Genomic DNA, 24,067 nt, shown 5'->3' on the forward strand with positions numbered 1-24,067 from the left:
CTCCACCTCAGTATTCTTTATAATATCAAGTCAGTTGTTTCTAATTTCTCTTCTAATATACCTCTATGTTGCAGCAGGATTTTGATATGAAAAAAGTGAGCTCCTTGGACAGCTACCATCACCCCAGGAGACCAATGGGTCCATACACAGTACAGAAATGGGATTAGCTACACCTCTTTTAAGAGACCATGAAGTTGGAAAATAAAGAAATCTACAACTTTTATGATTTTTTTTTCATTGAACATATCTTATATTATTTCTCCCAAAGAATAGTTTGTCTTTTGCTTAGTATCCTTAAAATGTCTCGTCTTGTACAGGTCTATTGTTTCCGCCTAGTAAAGAGCTTGCAATACTGTCTATAGGTATTGATAAATACCCAATTTTATATAGACAGATGGTCCTTCGTATCCTCCTGGCTGCCAGGTCTCTCATATTTCGTAAATGGAAAACTACACTAGCTATCAACCTCTCGGGGTAATAGATACAGTATTGTCAACTGTATCTATCAACTGGAGAAATCTCTGGCAATCAATACGCTCTCATACTGTATACTGACTTCAATTCGTCTTGGAATAGTTGGATGTATCACAATTGAAACCCCTCAGTTATTACTGTAACCTAATCCAGTCTCTTATTGGTACCACATGCTCAAACTCTATCCAGTTCCTGAGTGGGCCCAGTGAATGGGGGGGGGGGGGGGGACTCCTCTTCCTGGCACACTATGTTCCCATTGGGAGTGCACAGAAAGACGAAACCTCACACTGGGAGGTTACATTTATATTTGTATGTGGCCCCATTACTACAATGCTTTACATGTATCAACGTTATAACTACTCTATTTGGAACCAGTGGAAACAGATTGTTATTGCAGGTTATAAAAGTTGCTCATCTCTTATTCCTTTGTATTTCTCTTTGTACATTTTGGTTTGTGTATTTTTGTTTTTCTCTTTGTTTGACAAAATTTATAAAAACATTATTAAAAAAAGGCATCCATAAAATGTATGTAGGCCCAAAATCAATTCTTTCAGTATAAAATATATAATGTCATGTCTCACTAAATGCAGTTTTCTTGAGCATTTTTTTTGTATCTGTTGTAAAGTGTTTTAGTTGGAGATCTTGCCAGTACCTATGCCTCCTGTTTCTGGCTGACACTGACCACTCACAATTAGCAGCAGTGTTGTCAGGCTGACCTGTGCATTCCTCAATTTGCTGTTGGGCTTCCTGTCTCAAAGGCAGTGCAGTTGTCAACTAAAGGAGAGTGAAGGGTATGCTAACAATGTGTGAATATTCTATAGACATCCAAAGACATCTATAGGTACCTCAACAGGTGACCACTGACAACAAGCAACTTCTCTATAAAATATTATTTATAAGGTTGGTGAATTTTTCTGTCTGTTCTTGTATAGACGTGGCAAAAAGTTTTGAGAATAACCCAAATATTAATTAATTAAAGTCTGCTGCTTCTGTGTTTTTAGATCTTTTCTCAGATGTTACTTTGGTAGCATAATTACAAGCATTTCATAAGTGTCAAAGGCTTTTATTGACTCTGACCTGTCCTTTCAGCCCCAAATCCAATCATTGTCAAAAACTTGTAGACTTCACCTCCGCAACATCTCAAAAATGTGCCCCTTTTTAACAACTGAAACCACCAAGCTACTCATTCACTCCCTTCTTATTTCTCGCCTCGGCTACTGCAACTCCTTTCTCATAGGCCTACCACTTCATAGGCTTTCCCCTCTTCAGTCTATCATGAACACTGCCAGGCTTATCCACCTTACCAACCGCTCAGCGTCTGCCTCCCCTCTCTGCCAATCCCTACACTGGCTCCCTATTGCCCAGCGAATTAAATTCAAAATACTAATCACAACATACAAAGCCATTCACAACTCTGCCCCGAGCTACATCACCAATCTTGTCTCCAAATATCACCCAAATCATCCTCTCTGCTCCTCTCAAGACCTCCTACTCTCAAGCTCCCTTGTCTCCTCCTCCCATGCTCGTCTCCAGGATTTCTCCAGGGCCTCTCCCATCCTCTGGAACGCTCTACCTCAACCTGTATGGCTATCTCCTATTCTAGCTGCTTTCAGGCAATCCCTGAAAACTCATCTCTTCAGGGAAGCCTATCACTCCGCCAACTAATCTTCCATCAGCTCATTCCCTACTGTTACAACCTCTTGTACCACCTGCCCCACCCCATTTGATTGTAAGCTCTTCTGAGCAGGGCCCTCTTAACCACCTCCCACCCAGGCCATTGTAAATATATGGCCGGGTGGGAGTCTCCTCCTTCTGATCGGACGTTCCGGAACGTCCTTCAGAAGGAGAGAGATCGCGCTGCCGCAGGTACCCGCAGCGGCGCGATCTCGATGTGTCTGTGTCCCTCGGACACAGAGCAACATCATTTGGCAGGAGGGCCCTGTGATTGGCCCTCCTGATCACATGACGGCTGTGTCCAATCACAGCCGTCATGTAATGTAAATAGAGCCGTTGTAACGGCTTCGATCTCTTCTTCTCCTGACAGATCCTGTCAGTGAGGAGAAGAGGGATGATCGGTGCTGCAGCAGGGGTGATCAGTGAGTATTTCTAATTACTCACTGATCACAGGGGGGGGGTCTGTGCTGGTAATCAGAACATTGATTACCAGTGCAGCCCTGGGGGGGGAGGGGTGCCACTAAGCCCCCAGGCATGCCCACCCATGACCACCAGGGATGCCCACCATGGCCACCAGGGATGGCAAGCAGGGCTCAGAGAGCCCCCCAGTGCCCTCCCTATCAGTGTTGCCCACCAATGCCATCTATCAGTGCTGCCCACCAGTGCCTTTATTGTCATCAATCAGTGCTGCCCACCAGTGCCCATTATTGCCCACCAGTGCTGCCTATCAGTGCCCATCAGTGCCCCCCATCAGTGCCGATCAGTGCCACCCATCAGTGCCGATCATTGCCGCCCAACAGTGCCACCTATCAGTGCCCATCAGTGCTCATCAGTGCCACCAATCAGTGCCCATCAGTGCTGCCTATCAGTGCCCATCAGCGCTGCCTATCAGTGCCCACCAATGCTGCATATCAGTGCTATCCATCAGTACCACATATCAGTGCCCATCAGTGCTGCATATCAGTGCTACCTATCAGTGCCCATCAGTGCTGCATATCAGTGCCACCCCATCAGTGTATCCTCATCAGTGCCTGTCAGTGCAGCATCATCAGTGCTCATCAGTGCAGGAAAAAACATATCTATTTACAAAATTTTATAACCTAAACAAAAAAACTTTTTTTTTTTTTTTCAAACTTTTCAGTCTTTTTTTATTTGTGCACCAAAAAAGAAAAAACCTGACGGTGATCAAATACCACCAAAAGAAAGCTCTATTTGTGGGGAAAAAATGACACGATTTTGGTTTAGGTACAGTGTTGCATGACCGCGCAATTGTCATTCAAATTGCAACAGCGCTAAAAGCTGAAAATTGGTGTGGGAAGGAAGGGGGTTTAAGTGCCCAGTATTGAGGTGGTTAATCCTCTTGTATTTTATTATATTGTAACTGTATTGTCTCCATCTAACATTGTATTGCGCTGCGTAAACTGCTGGCGCTATAGAAATCCTGAATAATAATAATTGTCCATTACATAAAGTTTATGCAAAGAGTTAGTATTTGCAGAGTTGACCCTTTTTTTTTCAAGACCTCTGTAATTCTCCCTGGCATGCAGTCAATCAACTTCTGGGCCACATCCTGACTGATGGCAGCACATTCTTCCATAATCAATGCTTGGAGTTTGTCAGAATTTTTACCCGCCTCTTGAGGATTGACCACAAGTTCTCGATGGGATTAAGGTCTAGGGAGTTTCTAGGCCATGGACCCAAAGGTTCAATGTTTTGTTCCCCAAGCCACTTAGTTATCACTTTTGACTTATGGCAAGGTGCTCCATCATGCTGGAAAAGACATTGTTTATCACCAAACTGGTCTTGGATATTTGGGAGAAGTTGGGAGTCAGAGGATGTTTTTGTACCATTCTTTATTCATGGGTGTCTCCTTAGGCAAAATTGTGAGTGAGCCACTGCCTTGGCTGAGAAGCAAACCCACACATGAATGGTCTCAGGATGCTTTACTGTGCTTTTACTGGCATGACACGGGGCTCATGGTAGCATTCACCTTTTCTTCTCCAGACAAGGTTTTTTCCAGATGCCTCAAACAATCGGAAAGGGGAATCATCAGAGAAAACGATTTTATCCCAGTCCTCAGCAGTCCAATCCCTGTACCTTTTGCAGAATATCTGTCTGTCCCTGATGATTTTCCTGCAGAGAAGTGGCTTCTTTGATGCCCTTCTTGACACCAGGCCATCCTCCAAAAGTCTTCTCCTCACTGTGCATGCAAATGTATCCACACATGCCTGCTGCCATTCCTGAGCAAACTCTGCACTGGCGGTGCCCAGAACCTGCAGCTAAATCAGCTGTGGAAGACAGACCTGACAATCATTGGACTTTCTTGGGTGCCCTGAAGCATTCTTTACAAATGCAGTGACAACGTTTTTTTTTGGGGGGGGGGGATTAAGTTAATTTTCATGGCAAAGTGGGACTATCACTCTTGATAAAATTTTGGAGTATATGCCAAATGCCATCATAAAAACTGAGACAGCAGACATTGTGAAAATTAATATTTGTGTCATTCTCAAAACTTTACGCCAAGGCTGTAATATAATAACAGAAAAATTAAATAGAAAAGTTGTACTGTGGGTAGGACTTCATAGGCACCGTGAAACCAGTTTTATAATAAAATACAAAAAGTTTATAGCACAATTGTATAAAACACAAACAAATTTGTTGAAATTCATACAAAACGTTTATCTATTTACATAGATGACTATATATATATATACTGTATATATATATATACTTCCCAGTAGCCCTGGACAGATGGCGTGTTGGTCACTATGGTATCCGGTTTGGGGCATTTCATAAATATCTATTTTATGGGATCAGTGTTGAGCCTTCCTTGTGATCCGTTCACAGTAAAGCCACCTTTCATCTAATTAATGGATTTAAAATCCATCCAGCTTACTAGAAATCCCCCCCTGAAGAAGACTGTGCAATTTGAAACACATTGGGGTCTATTTTCCTATTCATGATCGTGTGATTGATGAGGATTTTCATGACTTTGTATATGGTTATCTATGTAAATGGATAAACATTTTGTATGAATTTTAATACATTTGTTTGGGTTTTATACGATTGTACAATAAACGTTTTGTAATTTAATATTATACTGGCTTCATGGTGCCTATAAAATCCTGTCTATAGTACAATTTTTCCTTATCATTCTATTTAGGGATGTGGCACCATTAATTAGGCATTAAGACCCACTGACATAACCTATTGTTCTTGTAATATAATGGGCTTAACATTTGATCAACACTACTGGCTGAATAAAATACCAAAAAGAGTCAATACGTCTTGGTCTACTTTACTTTCTAATAGAAAAGACCATGAAGATATCCATGTATCTGGAGTATTCTGTCCAGTTCTGGTCGCCAGTCCTCAGGAGGGATGTGTTGGAGCTGGAGAGAGTCCAGAGAAGGGCAACTAAACTAATTAGGGGATTGGAGGACCTTAATTATGAAGAGCGTCTGCAATCGCTTGATTCATTCTCCCTGGAGAAGAGACACCTGAGAGGGGACATGATAGCAATTTATAAATATCTCAATGGTGATCTCGGCCTAGAAAACAGCTATTCAGTCAAAGGGATTGCATGAGGACTCGAGGGCATACAATGCGATTCAAGGAGAAGCGTTTTAACCTCAGGCAACGTGGGGCGTTCTTTACTGTTAGGGCTACAAGATTGTGGAATTCTCTACCACAAGAGGTGGTTTCTGCGGGAAGTATGGTGGCTTTCAAAAGACTCTTAGACGTACATCTCAAGGATCAGAACATACAGGGGTATGAGAGATGATTACGGCCACACACACCTACACAGGTTGAACTGGATGGACTATTGTCTTTATTCAACCTCACCTACTATGTAACTATGTGGTCATATCGTTTTCATTATATTTACAATCCTAACTATTTGTATTTAGTCTCTTGAATGCCTGATAATTTATGATGTGAGAACATGCTATTAGGAAATTTTAAGCTGTGTACCGTATTTTTTGCCGTATAAGATGCACCGGCATATAAGACGCACCCTATTTTAAAGGAGGAAAATCTAGGAAAAAAAGATTCTGAACCAAATACTGCAGTAAAATATTTTATATCAACAGGTGAGGGTATAGGCATGGCACAGGTGATGGTATAGGCATGGCACAGGTGATGGTATAGGCATGGTACAGGCATGGCACAGGTGAGGGTATAGGCATGGCACAGGTGATGGTACGGGCATGGCACAGGTGATGGTATAGGCATGGCACAGGTGATGGTATAGGCATGGCACAGGTGATGGTACAGGCATGGCACAGGTGAGGGTACGGGCATGGCACAGGTGAGGGTATAGGTATGGCACAGGTGAGGGTATAGGCATGGCACAGGTGATGTTTTAGGCATGGCACAGGTGATGTTTTAGGCATGGCACAGGTGATGGTACAGGCATGGCACAGGTCGGCTTCAATCACTTACCTGCTCTCCTGGGCTGCCTGCGAGACGTCCACGGCGCTGCTCCTCTCGTCCTCTTCTTCTGATGGCGGCGAGATTCCGGGAACCGTCCACAGCGCTGCTCCTCTCATCCTCTTCTGTCTTCTTTGATGGCGGCTCTCTCGGTCCGGCGGGAAGGAGATCGGGCGGTGACGGTGCGTGACTGACGCACGCACCGGCACCGCCCCCGTTGCGACGTCAGCAGGCAAAATGTGTATTTGCCGTATAAGACGCACCAACTTTTCCCCCCCTGTTTTGGGGAAGAAAAAGTGCGTCTTATACGGCGAAAAATACGGTAACTGTAATTTTCTCAACACATTGCGCCACATTGGAGTTTTTTATTGTCCTGGCTGTTACTAGCCAGACAATGATTCAGTCTGAACCAACCTAGGTTTGGACGGAACTTTGGTTTTTGGGAGGTTTGGACAAACATCCAAACTATTGTCTGTTCAGCAGGGTCTGAGCATTTCTACACCGTCTATATGTGACAGCTTCCTGCTGTCGCTTGTTCACACGGAGGAACCTTGCACCTGCAGCCTTTCTAGGAACCAGTGATATCACTGAGAATCAAAGGGGTGGGGATATCAGTAACATCACTGCCCAAATATGACCACCTGTCATATTTTGGCAATGACATTGACCATGGCCCTATTTGGGCAGTGATGTCACCATAATCCCCTCTCCTTCCCTTATAAAGCTGATGACAGCTTAGGGAGCTCTCATTTGGCTATGTGTCGGGATTGGTCATGTCTCGTCGAAGTCAGTGGGCCGAAGGCATTGTGATATATGATGCATTAATAATGAGTGACATTTTTGGGGAATTTTGTTTTTTTAATAAGGTACTTGTGAAATTTTTGGGTGTCTTTATTTCTAGGTTTAAATTATTTTTATTTGCGAGTAAGAAGGGGCACTATACAGTATACCTCCATACATAATACAAGTACCATGTATTTTATACTCATTCATGTAGGGGTGATGCCAGAATCTGGGGGCCCCCTCATTATAAAAGGGGCTTCAAGATTCTGATAAGCCCCCAACCCAAAACCCTCAGGCCAGGGTTGATGTCTTCATTCCCATGGAGACAACCTGCTTTGCAGTGGGAGGGTCCCCCCTGGCAAGACGTCCCCACATGTTAAAGGCATGTGGCCTGGTATGGTTCAGGGTGGTTCATGCTCATCCTCCCATCCTTACTGGCCAGCCAGGCTGCATGCTCAGAATAAGGGTCACGTACCTGGTTGGTGAGCCTGATGTGCGGAGGACGGCCTCTTGTACAGCTTCGGCTCAAAGGGGCACTGGAGGTGAGACTGTAGCCGCTGGAGCACGGTGGGGTAAATGCGCCTATGATCAGTCCAGTAGTATGTGCCAGTAGCAGCTGGGAAGGAAGGCAGGAGTAGCTGACAGCGGGCAGATAAGACAGCAGGCAAGTGTGCCAGCAGGATAGCTGGAAGCGGGCAGACTGGATTGGCTTGGCCGATGACAGACTGTGGATGCACAGCAGGAAGCAGGTGTCAGAAGATGTATAGCTGGACTGAAGGAGCTGTTGCAGGCTGGAAGAGCTGGAACCATGGTCAGAAGAGCCCGGTAGGTAACAGACAGACAGTTCAGGCATATATGGCAGACAGCAATGTAGTCGGGTCACAGGCAGAGTTGGCAGCGGATGCAGGATCAACAGGTGCAGCAGGCAGAGACAGAATCCAAGATGAAGCCAGGGGACAGGACAAGTAGCAGACAGGAATGGTTGGAAGCAAGCCGGGTTAGGATCAGAGGTCAAAGGCAGGAATCAGGAATGCAGAGACATACACAGAATGCTGTAGGCCAAACAGAAATTAGCCAGTGCTGAAGCTCTGTTTAAATAGGCTGTTTGGCGCCAGATGGGCGCATTCGCGCATGCACATGCACTTATGTGTGTGCCTGGAAACATTGCCAGGAAAGGCTTCGCCATAGTACAGATACTAAGGATCTGGTATGAGGTTTTAGGAGGACCTCACACATTTTTTTTTGTGTGTGGAGTCCATGGTAATATTTACACCAGACTCAAACAGTCTGGTAGGTATTTTGGAGGGAACTCTTTGCAGATTTTTTATTCTTGCCGTAGGATGTGCTACAGTAAAAGTCACATTTATAAACAGCTTCTTAAAAAAAAAAAAAAAACACACACATCCATATGTCACCCAAAATAAAAAGCAGACCATTGGAGCTGTCAATGACTTATATCTTGGACAGCATTTTTAAATTCTTTTTTCATTTGTAAATGTCCGCAGCACTTCATGTACATCACAGAGATGTCCCTTCACAGGCAGGATTAGGACAACCCAGACATGTTATTTAAAGGAAATTGATATTTTAAATGTTTCAACTTAAGCAATTTAAAAAATCACTGCATTGCATTGGTACATGTTCTCCAGGGCAGAGCCCACTCCACTATTTTTAGCCCAGAAAATGAAAAGTGTTAATTTCACAGATTTGGCTTCTTTGAATTTCAGTAGCATTTGGGTTTGGCATCTGAACTTTCTTGAAGTGTGCTAGACCTCTGCTCAAACCAAACCCAGGGCAGTTTGGCTCCTCACTAATAATGATAGGGACAATCAAAGACAACCCCCCCCCCCCAAAAAAAAATAATAAGAAGAAGAATTTCCTTCCCTATGGCTTGCACTGGTCCTTTAAGGAACTCAATGCCAGGGGCTGTTACAGTGACCATGTGATTGGGGACCCATTCTACCACCACCTTATCATCAATGTGGTATAGGAAGCTATCAGTGCTGGGGGGCTCATAATTGAGCATGCTCCTTGCACAAAACACATTCTCTATGCATATAAGTGGTAGAAAGGAACAATGTCCACCTCTGTTCTGCTACATATATGTGTACAGCTATCAGGAAGGGAATAAAAATCCCATACCGGTCCATAGAATCCAGCAATGTTTTTCTTGCAGCTGAAATTTTATGCGTGCTTCCTTTGCTCTGTGCCATCATCTTGGATCCAGGTTCATTGGGGGCCATGTGTCACTTCCTACCTTTGACACTTGATCCCCAAGTGATATGCTATGCAAGCGCAAAATCTTGCTATACTTTGGAGGTCTCCGGCAATGTTAACATTAAAGTGGTTGTAAACCTCAGACATGAAATATGAACAATGTGTATCCCTCTATAGCGTGTACTTATGTCTCATTTAAGAGCACAAATTGTACTTTCTGTCTACTGCTTTGTTCCTCTGCAATTAACCTGAGTCACTTCTAACAATTTTTCCTGACACCAAGAGAAAAACATTGACAGGGGAGGGACCTCCAGCTGATTGACAGCCTCAGCTCTGTTTCTGTGAGCTGTGTGAAGGGAGGTGTGTCTCTTACATCCAGTCAGCTCTAGAAGCTCTCCTCACTAAGCTCTGTAGAGTGTAGGTTCAGCTCTCAGACCCCTTTTTTTCTGAACTCTTAGACAAGCTTATAAATTCAGCATTTTAAACGGATGTAGAGAAGAGAAGACTGCAGATAGACAGATAAAACTTATGTAGGAGGATTTGTTTCATCTCTGTGTATCACCTGAGGCCAGTCACTTCATTGGGTATATGTAAAGGTTTACAACCACTTTAAGGTCTCATTCACACAGGCATACGAATCTGTAGTAGAGCCATCTTCACCCACATGGGCCTGCACCCTAATCCATTCATCAGACCTGAACCGGCGTACAGTTGGCATTGTGCTGGGAGATCCCCTTCAGGTCTGTGCAACTGTCCAGCTGTCCTTGAGTTGAACAGGCAGTTTACAGGGCCCTGCAAGGAATACCTGTTTCTCCTGTTGTTCTCATGGGTGTGCAGATTGATACATCAGTGTGAATGAGGCCTTCTTGACCAGAAGCCTTTTGGGATACGTGATGTGGATATCCTAGGAGGCAATGAGTGGCTGAGAAAAAGTCACTCTTGCCTCTTCCATTTTCCTCATGTTTATGTTGACTTGTATTGTCTTGTTCCCTAGCCCTGACGAAGAGAGATTCCTGACCCCAAGAAACAAGTTGACTTTTTCCTCTTGTAATGAAACTTAAATCTCTACTGGGCTTACAGAATTGTGGCTTTGTCATATTTTGCATTTTCTCTAGGCAAGATATAAGGAAGTAGAAGGGGAACACAGTAAAATAAATAAATAAATATATATATATACTCAACTAAAAAAATACAATTATATGAGAGTGAAAAGGAAGTGGCTTAGAAAAAAAGTCTGAATAAAGATGAAAGGTCTTCTTTATGTTCTATTTAGTGTTTCTGTTTTGAAGTGAATATTTAACATGAGAAAGATCCCAAAGGTTGCTTGATAGGCAAAGGTGTTAGTAAACCAGAAAAGGAATTTCCAAGGATCGAGCTGTAATAAACAGGATCATAAAGGTGGACAAAGTACACACCTCACTAATAACACCACAGAGTCACCTCTGGATCAGCTTTCTAATTCAGATTTCTGATGGATGCACCATGAACATTTATTGATAACATGTTATAGAGCAGAAGGACCGACACCTAACTAGAGCAAACGGTCACAAACCACACAAGAACAACCTACGCACTGCTGGAGAGACACCACTTCCAACAGGCAACATCAAGGTATGAACTTACTAAGATTATTGTTCAGTTACGGGGTGCACTTCATTTAGCAGTACGGTCATGGTAACATCTTATCTTGATAGATATCCATAAGGCTGACTCCCATGGCTAAAGTAGGTGGGCAGGGCTAGAAACTCAAATACAGAAGTCTCACCTCTGGGTCTTGAAAAAAAAAAAAAAAAATATATATATATATATATATATATATATATATATATATATATATATATAAAATTAAAGGTACACTTTGAAAATACATCAGATCTCAATGGGGAAAAATCTCATGCTGGATATCTATAATGGTATGGACTGGATAATGTGTTAGGATCTATACTGTTATGGACTGGGTAATGTGTTAGGATCTATACTGATATGGACTAGGTAATGTGTTAGGATCTATACTGATATGGACTGGGTAATGTGCTAGGATCTATACTGGTATGGACTGGATAATGTGTTAGGATCTATACTGGTATGGACTGGGTAATGTGTTAGGATCTATACTGGTATGGACTGGGTAATGTGTTAGGATCTATACTGGTATGGGCTGGGTAATGTGTTAGGATCTATACTGGTATGGACTAGGTAATGTGTTAGGATCTATACTGATATGGACTGGGTAATGTGCTAGGATCTATACTGGTATGGACTGGATAATGTTTAGGATCTATACTGGTATGGACTGGGTAATGTGTTAGGATCTATACTGGTATGGACTGGGTAATGTGTTAGGATCTATAAGGATCTATACTGGTATGGGCTGGGTAATGCGTTAGGATCTATACTGGTATGGACTGGGTAATGTGTTAGGATCTATACTGGTATGGACTGGGTAATGTGTTAGGATCTATACTGGTATGGACTGGGTAATGTGTTAGGATCTATACTAGTATGGACTGGGTAATGTGTTAGGATCTATACTGGTATGGACTGGGTAATGTGTTAGGATCTATACTGGTATGGACTGGGTAATGTGTTAGGATCTATACTGGTATGGACTAGGTAATGTGTTAGGATCTATACTGATATGGACTGGGTAATGCGTTAGGATCTATACTGGTATGGACTGGGTAATGTGTTAGGATCTATACTGGTATGGACTGGGTAATGTGTTAGGATCTATACTGGTATGGACTGGGTAATGTGTTAGGATCTATACTGGTATGGGCTGGGTAATGTGTTAACCGCTTGCCGACCGCCGCAAGTAAATTTACTGCGGCGGTCAGCCCCGGCCAGGCAGAGTGACGTTAATTAACGTCACTAGCCTGGGAGGGTCTGGGGAGCGAGCGCGCGGCCGTGGAGGCGCGCTCCCGCTCCCTCGCGGTCACGGACCCCCCCGCGCGTGTGACCGGCGGACCCGATGTCCGCCGGTCACTCGGCGATCGTCGGGGGAGAGGGAGAAAGTCAGGCGGCTTGTGTAAACAAGCTGCCTGTCATTCTCCTCGGTGTAAAGACACTGATAACACGGTTCTACTATGTAGAACCGTTGATCAGTGTCCTTACACCTCAAGCCACGGCCAATCACAGTAAGAATCACGCCCCTAGGGACACACACAGCCCCTCCCTCTCAAATAAAGTTAACCCCTTCACTACCAGTGTATTTTTACAGTAACAGTGCATATGTATAGCACTGATTACCGTAGAAATGTCACTGGTAACCCCAAAAGTGTCAAAAATGTCAGTCAAGGGTCCGATCTGTCCGCCACAATGTCGCAGTACCGCAAAAAAAATCGCAGATCGCCGCCATTACGCGTTAAAAAAAAAACAACAAAAATTACAAAAATCTTTCCCTTTGTTAGTAAACGCGATAACTTTTGCGCAAACCAATAAAAATACGCTTTTTGCGATTTTTTTTACCAAACATATGTAGCATAAAACAAATTGGCCGAAAATGTTAAAAAATTTTGATTTTTATATTTTTTTTTGGGGAAATTCATATAAAAAAATGTGAAAAATATTATTATTTTTGCAAAATTTACGCTCTTTTTTTGTTTATAGCGCAAAAAGTAAAAAGCGCACAGGTGATCAAATACCACCAAAAGAAAGCTCTGTTTGTGGGAAAAAAAGGACGTCAAATTCGTTTAGGTACAGCGTCGCACGACTGCGCAATTGTCCGTTAAAGTCACGCAGTGCCGAATCGCAAAATACCCCCTGGTCGTTTAGCAGCCAAATCCTCCGGGGCTTAAGTGGTTAAGATCTATACTGGTATGGACTGGGTATTGTGTTATGATCTATACTGGTATGGACTGGGTAATGTGTTAGGATCTATACTGATATGGACTCAGTAATGTGTTAGGATCTATACTGGTATGTACTGGGTAATGTGTTAGGAATAAAAGGATGCTAGATCGTTTGTTGGAAATGGAAATTATAAACCTACAGAGGTCTGAAATCAAAGACACCCCGAAAATCAAAGTGAAAAAATTAGACAGCAGACTAGTCCATTTTTCTGAAATTTCATTACAGCAACTCAGAATAGTTTTTTATGGCCCCCACATGCAGATATAGTGACTGCAGGCTCCTTGGGAGGCCAGATATAGTGACTGCAGGGTCCTGGGGAGAGCAGATATAGTGACTGCAGGCTTCTGGGGAGACCAGATATATTGACTGCAGGGTCCTGGGAAGACCAGATATAGTGACTGCAGGCTCCTGGGGAGACCAGATATAGTGAATGCAGGCTCCTGGGGAGACCAGATATAGTGACTGCAGGCTCCTGGGGAGACCAGATATAGTGACTGCAGGCTCCTGGAGAGACCAGATATAGTGACTGCAGGCTCCTGGGGAGATCAGATATAGTGACTGCAGGCTCCTGGGGAGAGCAGATATAGTGACTGCAGGCTCCTGGGGAGACCAGATATAGTGACTGCGGGCTCCTGGGGAGACCAGATATAGTGACTGCAGGCTCCTGGGGAGACCAGATATAGTGACTGCAGGCTCCTGGGGAGACCAGATATAGTGACTGCAGGCTCCTGGGAAGACCATTCTCTGGAATGAACACAGAGAGCCTGTGATCCTCCCATTTAGGATCACAGGTCTCTGTGTTGATTCCACAAGCCCCCCCCCCCTCACAGTTAGAAAACACCCCCCTTGGCTCACACTTTGATCCCCCTGGGTTAACCCCTTCCCTGCCAGTGTCATTATTACAGTAACAGTGCATATTTTTAGCACTGATTACTGTAGTAATGTCACTGGTCCCCCCCAAAAGTGTCAAAAATATCAGTTAGGGGTCGCAGTCCCGCTAAAAATCGCTACTCGCGGTCATTATTAGTGAAAAAAAAATACATAAATATTTCCCCTAGTTTGTAGCCATGATAACTTTTGTGTAAACCAATCAAAATACGCTTATTGGGATTTTTTTTTTACCAAAAATATGTAGCAGAATACAAAGTGGCCTAAGATGATGAAAAAATTAGATTTTTAATTTTTTGGGGAATATTATATAGCAGAATGTAAAAAAGATTGTTTTTTTTTTTCAGAATTGTCGCTCTTTTTTTGTTTATAGCGCAAAAAAATAAAAATCGCACAGGTGATCAAATACCACCAAAAGAAAGCTCTGTTTGTAGGAAAAGGACATCAATTTTATTTGGGTACAGCGTCATATGACTGAGTAATTGTACGTTAAAGTAACGCAGTGCCGAATCGCAGGAAATGGCCTAGTCATTAAGGGAGCAAATCCTTCCAGGGGCTGATGTGATTAAGGTTATATTCCTCTTATTTCTTCAACATTTTATCTCCAGCCCCTGAAATCTATCTAATATAAATATTAGTGCAAGGCTCTAATAAATAATTCTATGCATTAGTGGGAACATTTAGGAACATGAATGGGGACACTATGTTTAGCTACAACTACTTATGTAGTTAGGTGGAAAAAAGACACAAGTCTATTTTTAGTTTAGGGACAGACCGATTATCGGCAAGGCCGATATATTGGTGGCCGATATGCACTTTCCCCGATATATCGGCATCGACCCCGGAACTGGCCGATATTGCCGATATTTTTGTGACGTCATTCTCCCTCCTTAGGCCGCCTCCCTCGCCTTGGACAGCCTTGTCTGGAGTCGGGACTAGTCTCGCAGGAGTGTATCACAGCCATACACCCACCTACAGCAGCCCTGTGCCAGCCAGCCACCCACATTCACAGGCCCTGTACCAGCCAGCCAGCCACAGCACTGTATCAGTGAGCCAGCCATCCACTCACAGGCCCTGTACCATCCAGTCTGCTAGCCACAGGCACTGTACCAACCAGCCAGCCACCCACAGGCACTGTCGCAGCCAGACAGCCAGACACCCACAGGAACTGTACCAGCCAGCCACAGGCCCTGTACCAGCCAGCCTCCCACAGCCCCTGTGCCAGCCACCTACCCACCACAGGGTTCCAGCCAGCCAGCCACCCACCACAGGGTGTCAGCCAGCCAGCCACCCACCACAGGGTGCCAGATAGCCAGCCACTCACAGGCCCTGAACCAGCCAGCCACAGGCACTGTACCAGCCAGCCACCCACAGGCCCTGTACCAGCAAAGATAACCAAATCTGCATAGCTGGGCTAGGAAACGGAGAGCGGACTATTTATAGTAAAGTCAATGTGTTAATATTGAAACAAAAGACATCCAAGCACCAGCACACAGCAAATAAACATAGAAGTGAACCACAACAATATAACCAAAATGCCTAACTAAGTAACACGAAACCTAACTACAAACTAACTGTATAAAATATTTACACACATGGGGAACACAGATAAACAGGGTAGACTGGTGATGCAGGTAACAAATGGGAAGGGGGAACCAGGACTGGAATCATGTACGAGGGGAGCAGAATTAAGGCAACGAGGTACAGGATGCAGGGCAAGAGCAGGATCAAAAGCAGGATAAATGGCACTTAGTATCTGGCTAGCAAATCAAAATAATGAAGCAAGGTTTAATAGCAGAAGAGGGACTAAATACCCTTCCAGCAGCCAACACCAGGTAGAGCTGATTACTGGGATATGCTTGACTGCTGGAAGACACCTGCTAGTGGACACCAGAACTACAGCTCTCTGTCCAGGGAACCACAGTGCCACCAGCAGGCAATTCAGGTACTGATAACATCCCAGGAAGGAAATCAGCTGATTTTGGAGTGGATGGAAAATTAGGTTGTCACTGGTCTGCTTCACACCGCTGAACTCTAATATCTAAAGCTATACTTCTGCATCTATTGAGTTGTCAGTTATTCAGTTTTTACACATGAGCTCAGAAATGTTTGACACAGCAGTCTGTTTTTTTATGGTCAGGAATAAAAATAATATAATTTTATTTTATTTTTTAGTGAGGGAAATATAAAATATTTCATATTAATATGTTTGGAGTTCCATCCAGTTCCTTTTTAATATGTCTAATAGGATATAATTATCTGAATAAAAAAAATGTAAAAAAAAGCTGTTGTTTTATGAGCTGTAATCATATTGTTCTATCTGGAGTTTCAGTCAGGGAGAGACAATCTGAAAGCAAGCAGGAAAACCCCTAATGCTCTGTCAGTCGTGTGTTATGGGTGCTGCCTGTAATAAATGTAAATGTTACCTATTCCAGAGGATGTCATTGAACTGGTGTGAAGCTGAACTTCAGCCTTGCCTTCAGTCTTGCACAATTGTACAAGCTCCTCTCCTGTACTGAAATTGCTTCCTCTGATTTCAATGAACACTGTGAGCTTCCCACAATGTGCATTGGGAGCTGCAGCAAGTCAGACAGAGACACCTCATTTCCTGGCTGGAGACAATCCAGCATAATCTAGGTCTTTTCTCTTCAGCATTACTATCCTGTCCCTTTCATTAATTGGATTTCCGTTCTTTCATACATGGAGGCTCAGAGTCACACCTAGGGTGGTCTGCATGCAAGTACAATCTGCCTAGGGGTGCCCACTACTCTATACTGACACCAGCCCATCAAGGCATTTTGATCATGGGCATAACTACAGGGGTTGCAGGGGTTGCAATTGCAACCGGGCCCCATGTTCGAGGGGACCTGTGTGGCTCCACTGTACACCTGGATAGGAGGGGCGGCAGGGGCAGCATGTAGAGAAATCACTGTCCTCCTTTTTCCTCCTGTAGCTGCAGGAGGAAAATGGAGGAGATTGGTTCCACTGTATGCTGCCCCCCCGTCACTCCTCCTACCCAGTTCACTTGTGTTCTGCTGTGTCTGGGCCCCTGTGTGCTCCCCTGGTCCCCCCCCCCCCACTGTGCTACCTTCCCTTTCCTGCCGGCTGCTGTAGGGGATGTGTCACAATAGAGAACCAGGAAGGGGTCGGTAAATATGTAATTTACCAGCTCCTTCCTTTTCTGAATGGACAGAGTCATAGTCAGTGACATTGTAAAAAAAATAGAATAAAATGATAAAAGATAATACAATTAAAATACCAAAAAATAAAAACTACTGACACCAGTGGGTAAACTTCCAGGATCGCAAAGGTCACACTTGTGACCGGGCCCTGGCATTCCACCACCGTGTGGAGGGCCCAAGATGGCAGGAAGGGGGCCCACTGCAGAACTTGTGAAAGGGTACTGCTGCGGGACTGTAATAAAGGGTGCCACAACAAGAGTGAAGGGCCCAGGATCAGTGGGAAGAGCCCCAGGCTTGAAGAGAAGGTCCCCGGCCAGGGGTCACGGGGGGGGGCCCTTCGTGGTTTTTTGCACCTGGTCCCTGAAGGTTTTAGTTACACCTCTGATTTTGGAATTTGCATTACTCCTCCCAAGAGCCAGCTCACTGAGTACTAAGTGGCAAAGAAACTCAGTGCTGACATCCTTTGGTCCAACGTAAAGTATGTAATGAAAACAGAAAAGCTTTATTTAAAAAAATGGGAGTGGTTTCATAATTATCTATCAACTGTGGCAGCTGCAGGGCTCTAATGAGGAAATCTGCTGAGCCTGCATCCTGTAACAGATCAACCGGCACCCCGACCAGGTACCTCTGTTGACGGATGCTCCTGGTGCTTCCCATGGGCTCCAAGCACTCCACCAGACACCCTAACCGCCTCAGACCCCATGAACTGCCAGGGCTTGGTTGGAGTCTCGCCGTCTCCTACCCAGCCTGGACCTACGACAAGGCTCCAGGTTCCAATGGGTGAACCTCTTTTTCTCCAGAGAGTGCAGCAGGAACAGGAACAAGCTATTACACAAGCTCTTACAAGAGCTTAGTGATTATCCAAGGGAGTATGAAGGACATAGCAATCCCTTGTAGCAGATTCCCCCAATGAGAGACAGGACTCTAGAATGAGGGTGAAGTATAACTAAAAACTTTAATCGTACAGCTGCTCTTTTATACAGTTTTCCCCCACAAGGTTACCGCCCAGGTGGACCTTGTTGGGGACAGGACTTGACATTCACAATCCAATAGAAACAGGGTTTTAAACTCAGTCATTCCCATACAGTGTACACAATCCCTCCCCTCTTGCTAATTACAGTATCATATGCAGATGAAAGTGTAGGAACTAAACTAATTATCTAGCCATCTGGACAGAACAATGTGAGGATTTAACAATGGGACAGACACAATCCACATTCCATTTCAATGCACAAACAATAGGGAAGCCTGTCAATGACAGTCTGTGTGTCTCTCTATCTGTCACAATTGTATATGCTATATTGTTTTTTCTTTATTTGTTGATTTTTTCCCCACGAAAATGTAGTTACCCTTTAATTATTTCCCTGCTTCTGTATTTTCTTCCAGAGGAAAAGAAAAATGAAACACTCAGTTGGCATATTCTCCAGATCTGACAAACGTGATTACGCCTGGCTGGTGACACTTTTATCATCGAGTGACTTCAGTGATTGCGTTCAGGATGTGAGGTCCACCGTCATATCCAATAGCGGTTTTCAGCAGTTTATTGATGATGCATCTCAGTGCTCTTTGGGGATCATATATCACACCAAGAACAGAGGACTAGTAAACATCACCGATATACCCGGATCACTCTACGATGAGGAACTGGACAACCTGAATCAGTTACTTGGTAAAGGATATATCGACAGATTAAGAGAAAGTTAGATTGACAAATATACAGGCGGTCCCCGGGTGACAAACATCCGACTTACATACAACGCAAACGGAGGGAGACAACAGGAAGTAAGAGAAATCTACCCCTAGGAAGGGAAGAGTTATCATGGGAAAAAGATGTCTCCATTGAAGCTTTATCACCAATCCTTGTGTCCACAACCAAAAAGTTTCAAAATTCAATTGTCACACTGACAGAAATTGAGGTGAATCTTCTGAAAGGGCACAGACAGCAAAACAAACATCACAGGGGTGTTGGCTATCCAAAACAATATAAAAAAAAATATTTTTTGGGCTAGAGTTTTAGTTACACCTAAAAATGTACCTGTTCCAACTTATATATAAATTTAAATTTAACTTAATCATATAAATGTAACTTAAAGCGGAGTTCCACCCTAAAATGCAAGTTACGTCTATCTTCATGCCCGGGGTCACCTGAAAAACAAATGGATAATCACAATTTTTTTTTGTTTTTTACTTACCTTGTTTAGAAGATAATATACTTACCTTACTTCCTCTTCCTCCCCTCGGCGGCCATGGCGAGTCGTCACTTCCTGGCTTGCAATGATTCCTGGGAGCTGAACGTCATCACTCCCAGGAATCAATGCGCCTGCACTGGCCCCAACGTCAGTTCCGGTGCAGGCGCCGTCATACCTTGCTAAACAGCTTCTGGGCATGCCCAGAAGCTTTGCAGGGATGACGCTGCAGCCCCGGAAGTGACGGCGGGGCCGGTGCAGTGCATTGTGGGACCGAAGAGGACGGAAGAGGATGCAGAAGAGAGGATGCGCTGGCTTCAAGCTGCCCACACCTGAGATGCCAGCGCTGGACAATACATTTTCAAGGTAAGTATTTCTTCTTGCAGGTAAGTGCTACCCGGGACAGTACAGAGGCTATCCATTGTGGAATGTACTAGCCCTGACTGTCCCGGGGGTATTTTTATGTTTTTTTTTTTTCTTTTAGGTGGAACTCCGCTTTAAGAACAAACCTACATAACCCTGTTTGTAACCCAAGGACTGCCTGTATAGGTTAAAAGAGAGGAGAGGAGATTATATGATTCCAGAAGTAGAAGAGGAGAGTAGAGGAAAAGGAAGGGGGGATATGAGTGGAGAGGAGAAGAGAGGATTCTAGAGGGAAGAAAAGGAGATAAGAAGAGGGAAGAAGATACGATTCTAGAAGCAGGAGAGCAATGGTGAGAGAAGGGAATGAAAATGTGGTTCTAGAGGGGGGGAGAGAAGAGGAGAAGTAAGGAGGAAAGAATGGAAGAAGGGAGGAGAGAATGGAAGAAGGGAGGAGAGAATGGAAGAAGGGAGGAGAGAATGGAAGAAGGCAGGAGAGAATGGAAGAGGAGAGGCGAGGAGAGGGGAGGGGAGGGGAGGGGAGGGGAGGGGAGGAGAGGAGAGGAGAGGAGAGGAGAGGAGAGGAGAGGAGAGGAGAGGAGAGGAGGAGGAGAGGAGAGGAGGAGGAGAGGAGAGGAGAGGAGAGGAGGAGGAGAGGAGAGGAGAGGAGAGGAGAGGAGAGGAGAGGAGAGGAGAGGAGAGGAGAGGAGAGGAGAGGAGAGGAGAGGAGAGGAGAGGAGAGGAGAGGAGAGGAGAGAATGGAAGAAGAGATAAGAAATTGGAAGAAGAGAGGAGAGAATGGAAGAAGAGAGGAGAGGAGAGAATGGAAGAGGAGAGGAGAGAATGGAAGAAGAGAGGACAGAATATAAGAAGAGAGGAGAGAATGGAAGAAGAGAGGAGAGGTGAGAATGGAAGAAGAGAGGGGAGAATGGAAGAAGAGAGGAGAGGAGAGAAGAGAATGGAAGAGGAGAGGAGAGAATGGAAGAAGAGAGGGGAGAGTGGAAGAAGAGAGGAGAGAATGGAAGAAGAGAGGAGAGGTGAGAATGGAAGGAGAGAGGAGAGAATGGAAGAAAAGAGGAGAGAATGGAAGAAGAGAGGGGGGAGAGAATGGAAGAAGGGAGTAGAGGTGAGAATGGAAGAAGAGAGGAGAGAATGGAAGAGGAGAGGGGGGGAGATAATGAAAGAAGAGAGTAGAGGTGAGAATGGTAGAAGAGAGGACAGAATGGAAGAAGAGAGGAGAGAATGGAAGAAGAGAGGAGAGGTGATAATGGAAGAAGAGAGGACAGAATGGAAGAAGAGAGGAGAGAATGGAAGAGGAGAGGGGGGGAGAGAATGGAAGAGGAGAGGGGGGGAGAGAATGGAAGAAGAGGGGAGAGAATGGAAGAAGAGACGAGAGGAGAGAATGGAAGAAGAGAAGAGAGGAAAAAATGGAAGAAGAGAGGAGAGGTGAGAATGGAAGAAGAGAGGAGAGAATGGAAGAGGAGAGGGGGGGAGAGAATGGAAGAAGAGGGGAGAGAATGGAAGAAGAGAGGAGAGGAGAGAATGGAAGAAGAGAAGAGAGGAAAAAATGGAAGAAGAGAGGAGAGGAGAGGAGAGAATGAAAGAAGAGAGGAGAGAATGGAAGAAGAGAGGAGAGGAGAGAATGGAAGAAGAGATAAGAGGAGAAAATGGAAGAAGAGAGGAGAGGTGAGAATGGAAGAAGAGAGGAGCGGAGAGAATGGAAGAAGAGAGGAGAGGAGAAAATGGAAGAAGAGAGGAGAGATGAGAATGGAAGAAGAAGAGAGGAGAGGGGGGAATGGAAGAAGAGAGGAGAGAATGGAAGAAGAGAGGAGAGGAGAGAATAGAAGAGGAGAGGAGAGAATGGAAGAAGAGAGGAGAGAATGGAAGAGGAGAGGAGAGAATGGAAGAAGAGAGGAGAGAATGGAAGAAGAGAAGAGAGGAGAGAATGGAAGAAGAGAGGAGAGGTGAGAATGGAAGAAGAGAGGAGAGAATGGAAGAGGAGAGGAGAGAATGGAAGAAGAGAGGAGAGGAGAGAATGGAAGAAGAGAGGAGAGGAGAGAATGGAAGAAGAGAGGAGAGGAGAAAATGGAAGAAGAGAGGAGAGGTGAGAATGGAAGAAGAAAGGAGAGGAGAGAGTGGAAGAAGAGAGGAGAGAATGGAAGAAGAGAGGAGAGGAGAGGATGGAAGAAGAGAAGGAGGAGAAAATGGAAGAAGAGAGGTAAGAATTGAAGAGGAGAGGAGACCATCAATAAAGGAGGAGTAGAGGGATTGAGAAGAGGAGGAGGGGAGAGAGGAGGAAAAGGACAGGAGAGAAAGAGAGGAGGAAAGGTGAAGGGAGGAGTGATGGTACAAAAATATGACTAACATGGTTGATACTTGTGTGCAACCACAGGTAGAGACAATGTGATTGTGGTGGTTGATGATGTGGAGGACAGCAGCTATAAGGAGAAGATTCGGATCCTGGAGTGTCAGCCCACTATTCAGAAACTGGCCAGTGCTTTGCTTCTCATTTCAAAAACTGAAAAAAACAACACTAAAACCCTTATGACAAAACTGAGAACCTTCACATCTTCTACTTCAGGTATGAAAAAAAGTGTAAAAGAAAAAAAACAATAAATAAAAATAACATTTGTTACAATACATTCAAAAAAGCTAAATATAGTAAAACATATTCAAATGTGTATTACATAAAATCAAATATTGTAGACATGAATAAAAATAAAAAATATCTTTAGTTATATATTTTTTTATTTATTATTTTTATTTTTATAAAAGTGAGAAAACAGGTTTGGCCAATTGGATTGGACTGGCCAATATCAGAAAATTGGTTGCATTTTACAAACCACTATCAATTAAAAACCTTTGTACATTGTTTTCTGTCCTATGATCTTAATATGAAAACATGTCCTCTTTGTTTCATATATGCACAGTGCTACAGGGAAGCAGCACCCACAGAGGTCCTGATCCTCAGTCTGGAAGACACAGTCTGGAGGAGAAGCTCAAAGACACCAATAAAACAAAGTGCAAAACTGAAAATTCAGAACCACTGCATGGTGACAAGAGTCCCAACACAAAACCCACACATGAGATTTTAAAGCCATGGATCAGCAACACGAGTCCGGAGGTATCATTCAGCAATGAGGGTCCTCAATCATGGAATGACTGTGATGTGTATGTGTCAATGAGGAAAATTTCAGCACCAGTAAGTATCAATAAGGAGTCTCAGATGCCCTTCAGCACTACAGAGTCCTGCAACAACTATGAGAGTCAAAAAATACCATCCGGTATTGAGAACTTAGAGACATTGCACAGCTCTGGGACTGAGAACATCTATCAGACTCCTGATACATTGATCTATGATATACCTAAGCCACAGTTGCATAATCCAAAGTCTAAAATTTTGTACATTTCTGAAAATTCTGAGAAACCCCCCAACGATGAATGCCAAAATAACCGATTCTGTATTAAAACTTCTAAGATCGGGTTTGAATCCGAGATGTTGGAGAAACTGCCTAGCAAAGGTTACCCAATGACCCAACTGAACAATGAAGCTTCTAAGATACCGTACAGAATTGAGAGTTCAAATAAACCACCCATTGATGAATTCTCAGAGATCCATTTATGCAATAAATCTTCTGAGATTGGATATACCGAGAAAAGTTCTGCAACAAAATCCAACCATGAAAGATCAAAGGAACTATGTGATAATATTGACTCACAGTGCAAAGGTGAAAGCCTTGTTACACCATTAAGAGATAAGTGTCCTAAGCAACTATCTCCACACAAAAGCCCCGAAAGTCAGTCCAACAATGGGAAATGGTCTCTTGTGGTGGATGAACTGAAAAAAAAAACAACAAAATAAAACAATAATGCCAGTGACAAGTCTCCTTAGACACTGCAAAGATATAGATATCATCGGCGTGATTACAATTTTGCTTGCCTGTAACCCTATTTTTATGTTGCTTTTATTTCCTGCAAATATCTGTTATTTGATACAGAAAAAAATCTTATTATATA

The 24,067-nt window shown here is 43.9% G+C and overlaps 1 protein-coding gene across 1 annotated transcript; it reads left to right on the forward strand.

Annotated features, from left to right (window-relative positions):
* Positions 1 to 8,173: 8,173 nt before the first annotated feature.
* On the forward strand, positions 8,174 to 23,912 carry LOC309557632 (uncharacterized protein; the record flags this gene model as incomplete). Its single annotated transcript, XM_082260421.1, has 5 exons — positions 8,174 to 8,190; positions 11,143 to 11,193; positions 18,893 to 19,173; positions 22,443 to 22,631; positions 22,981 to 23,912. 5 exons carry the CDS (start codon positions 8,174 to 8,176, stop codon positions 23,910 to 23,912), a joined length of 1,470 nt encoding a protein of 489 aa, XP_082116547.1.
* Between the last annotated feature and the right edge of the window lie 155 nt (positions 23,913 to 24,067).

This window comes from Pelophylax lessonae, assembly GCF_965119305.1.
Source record: "Pelophylax lessonae genome assembly, chromosome: 6".
Lineage (NCBI taxonomy): Eukaryota > Metazoa > Chordata > Amphibia > Anura > Ranidae > Pelophylax > Pelophylax lessonae.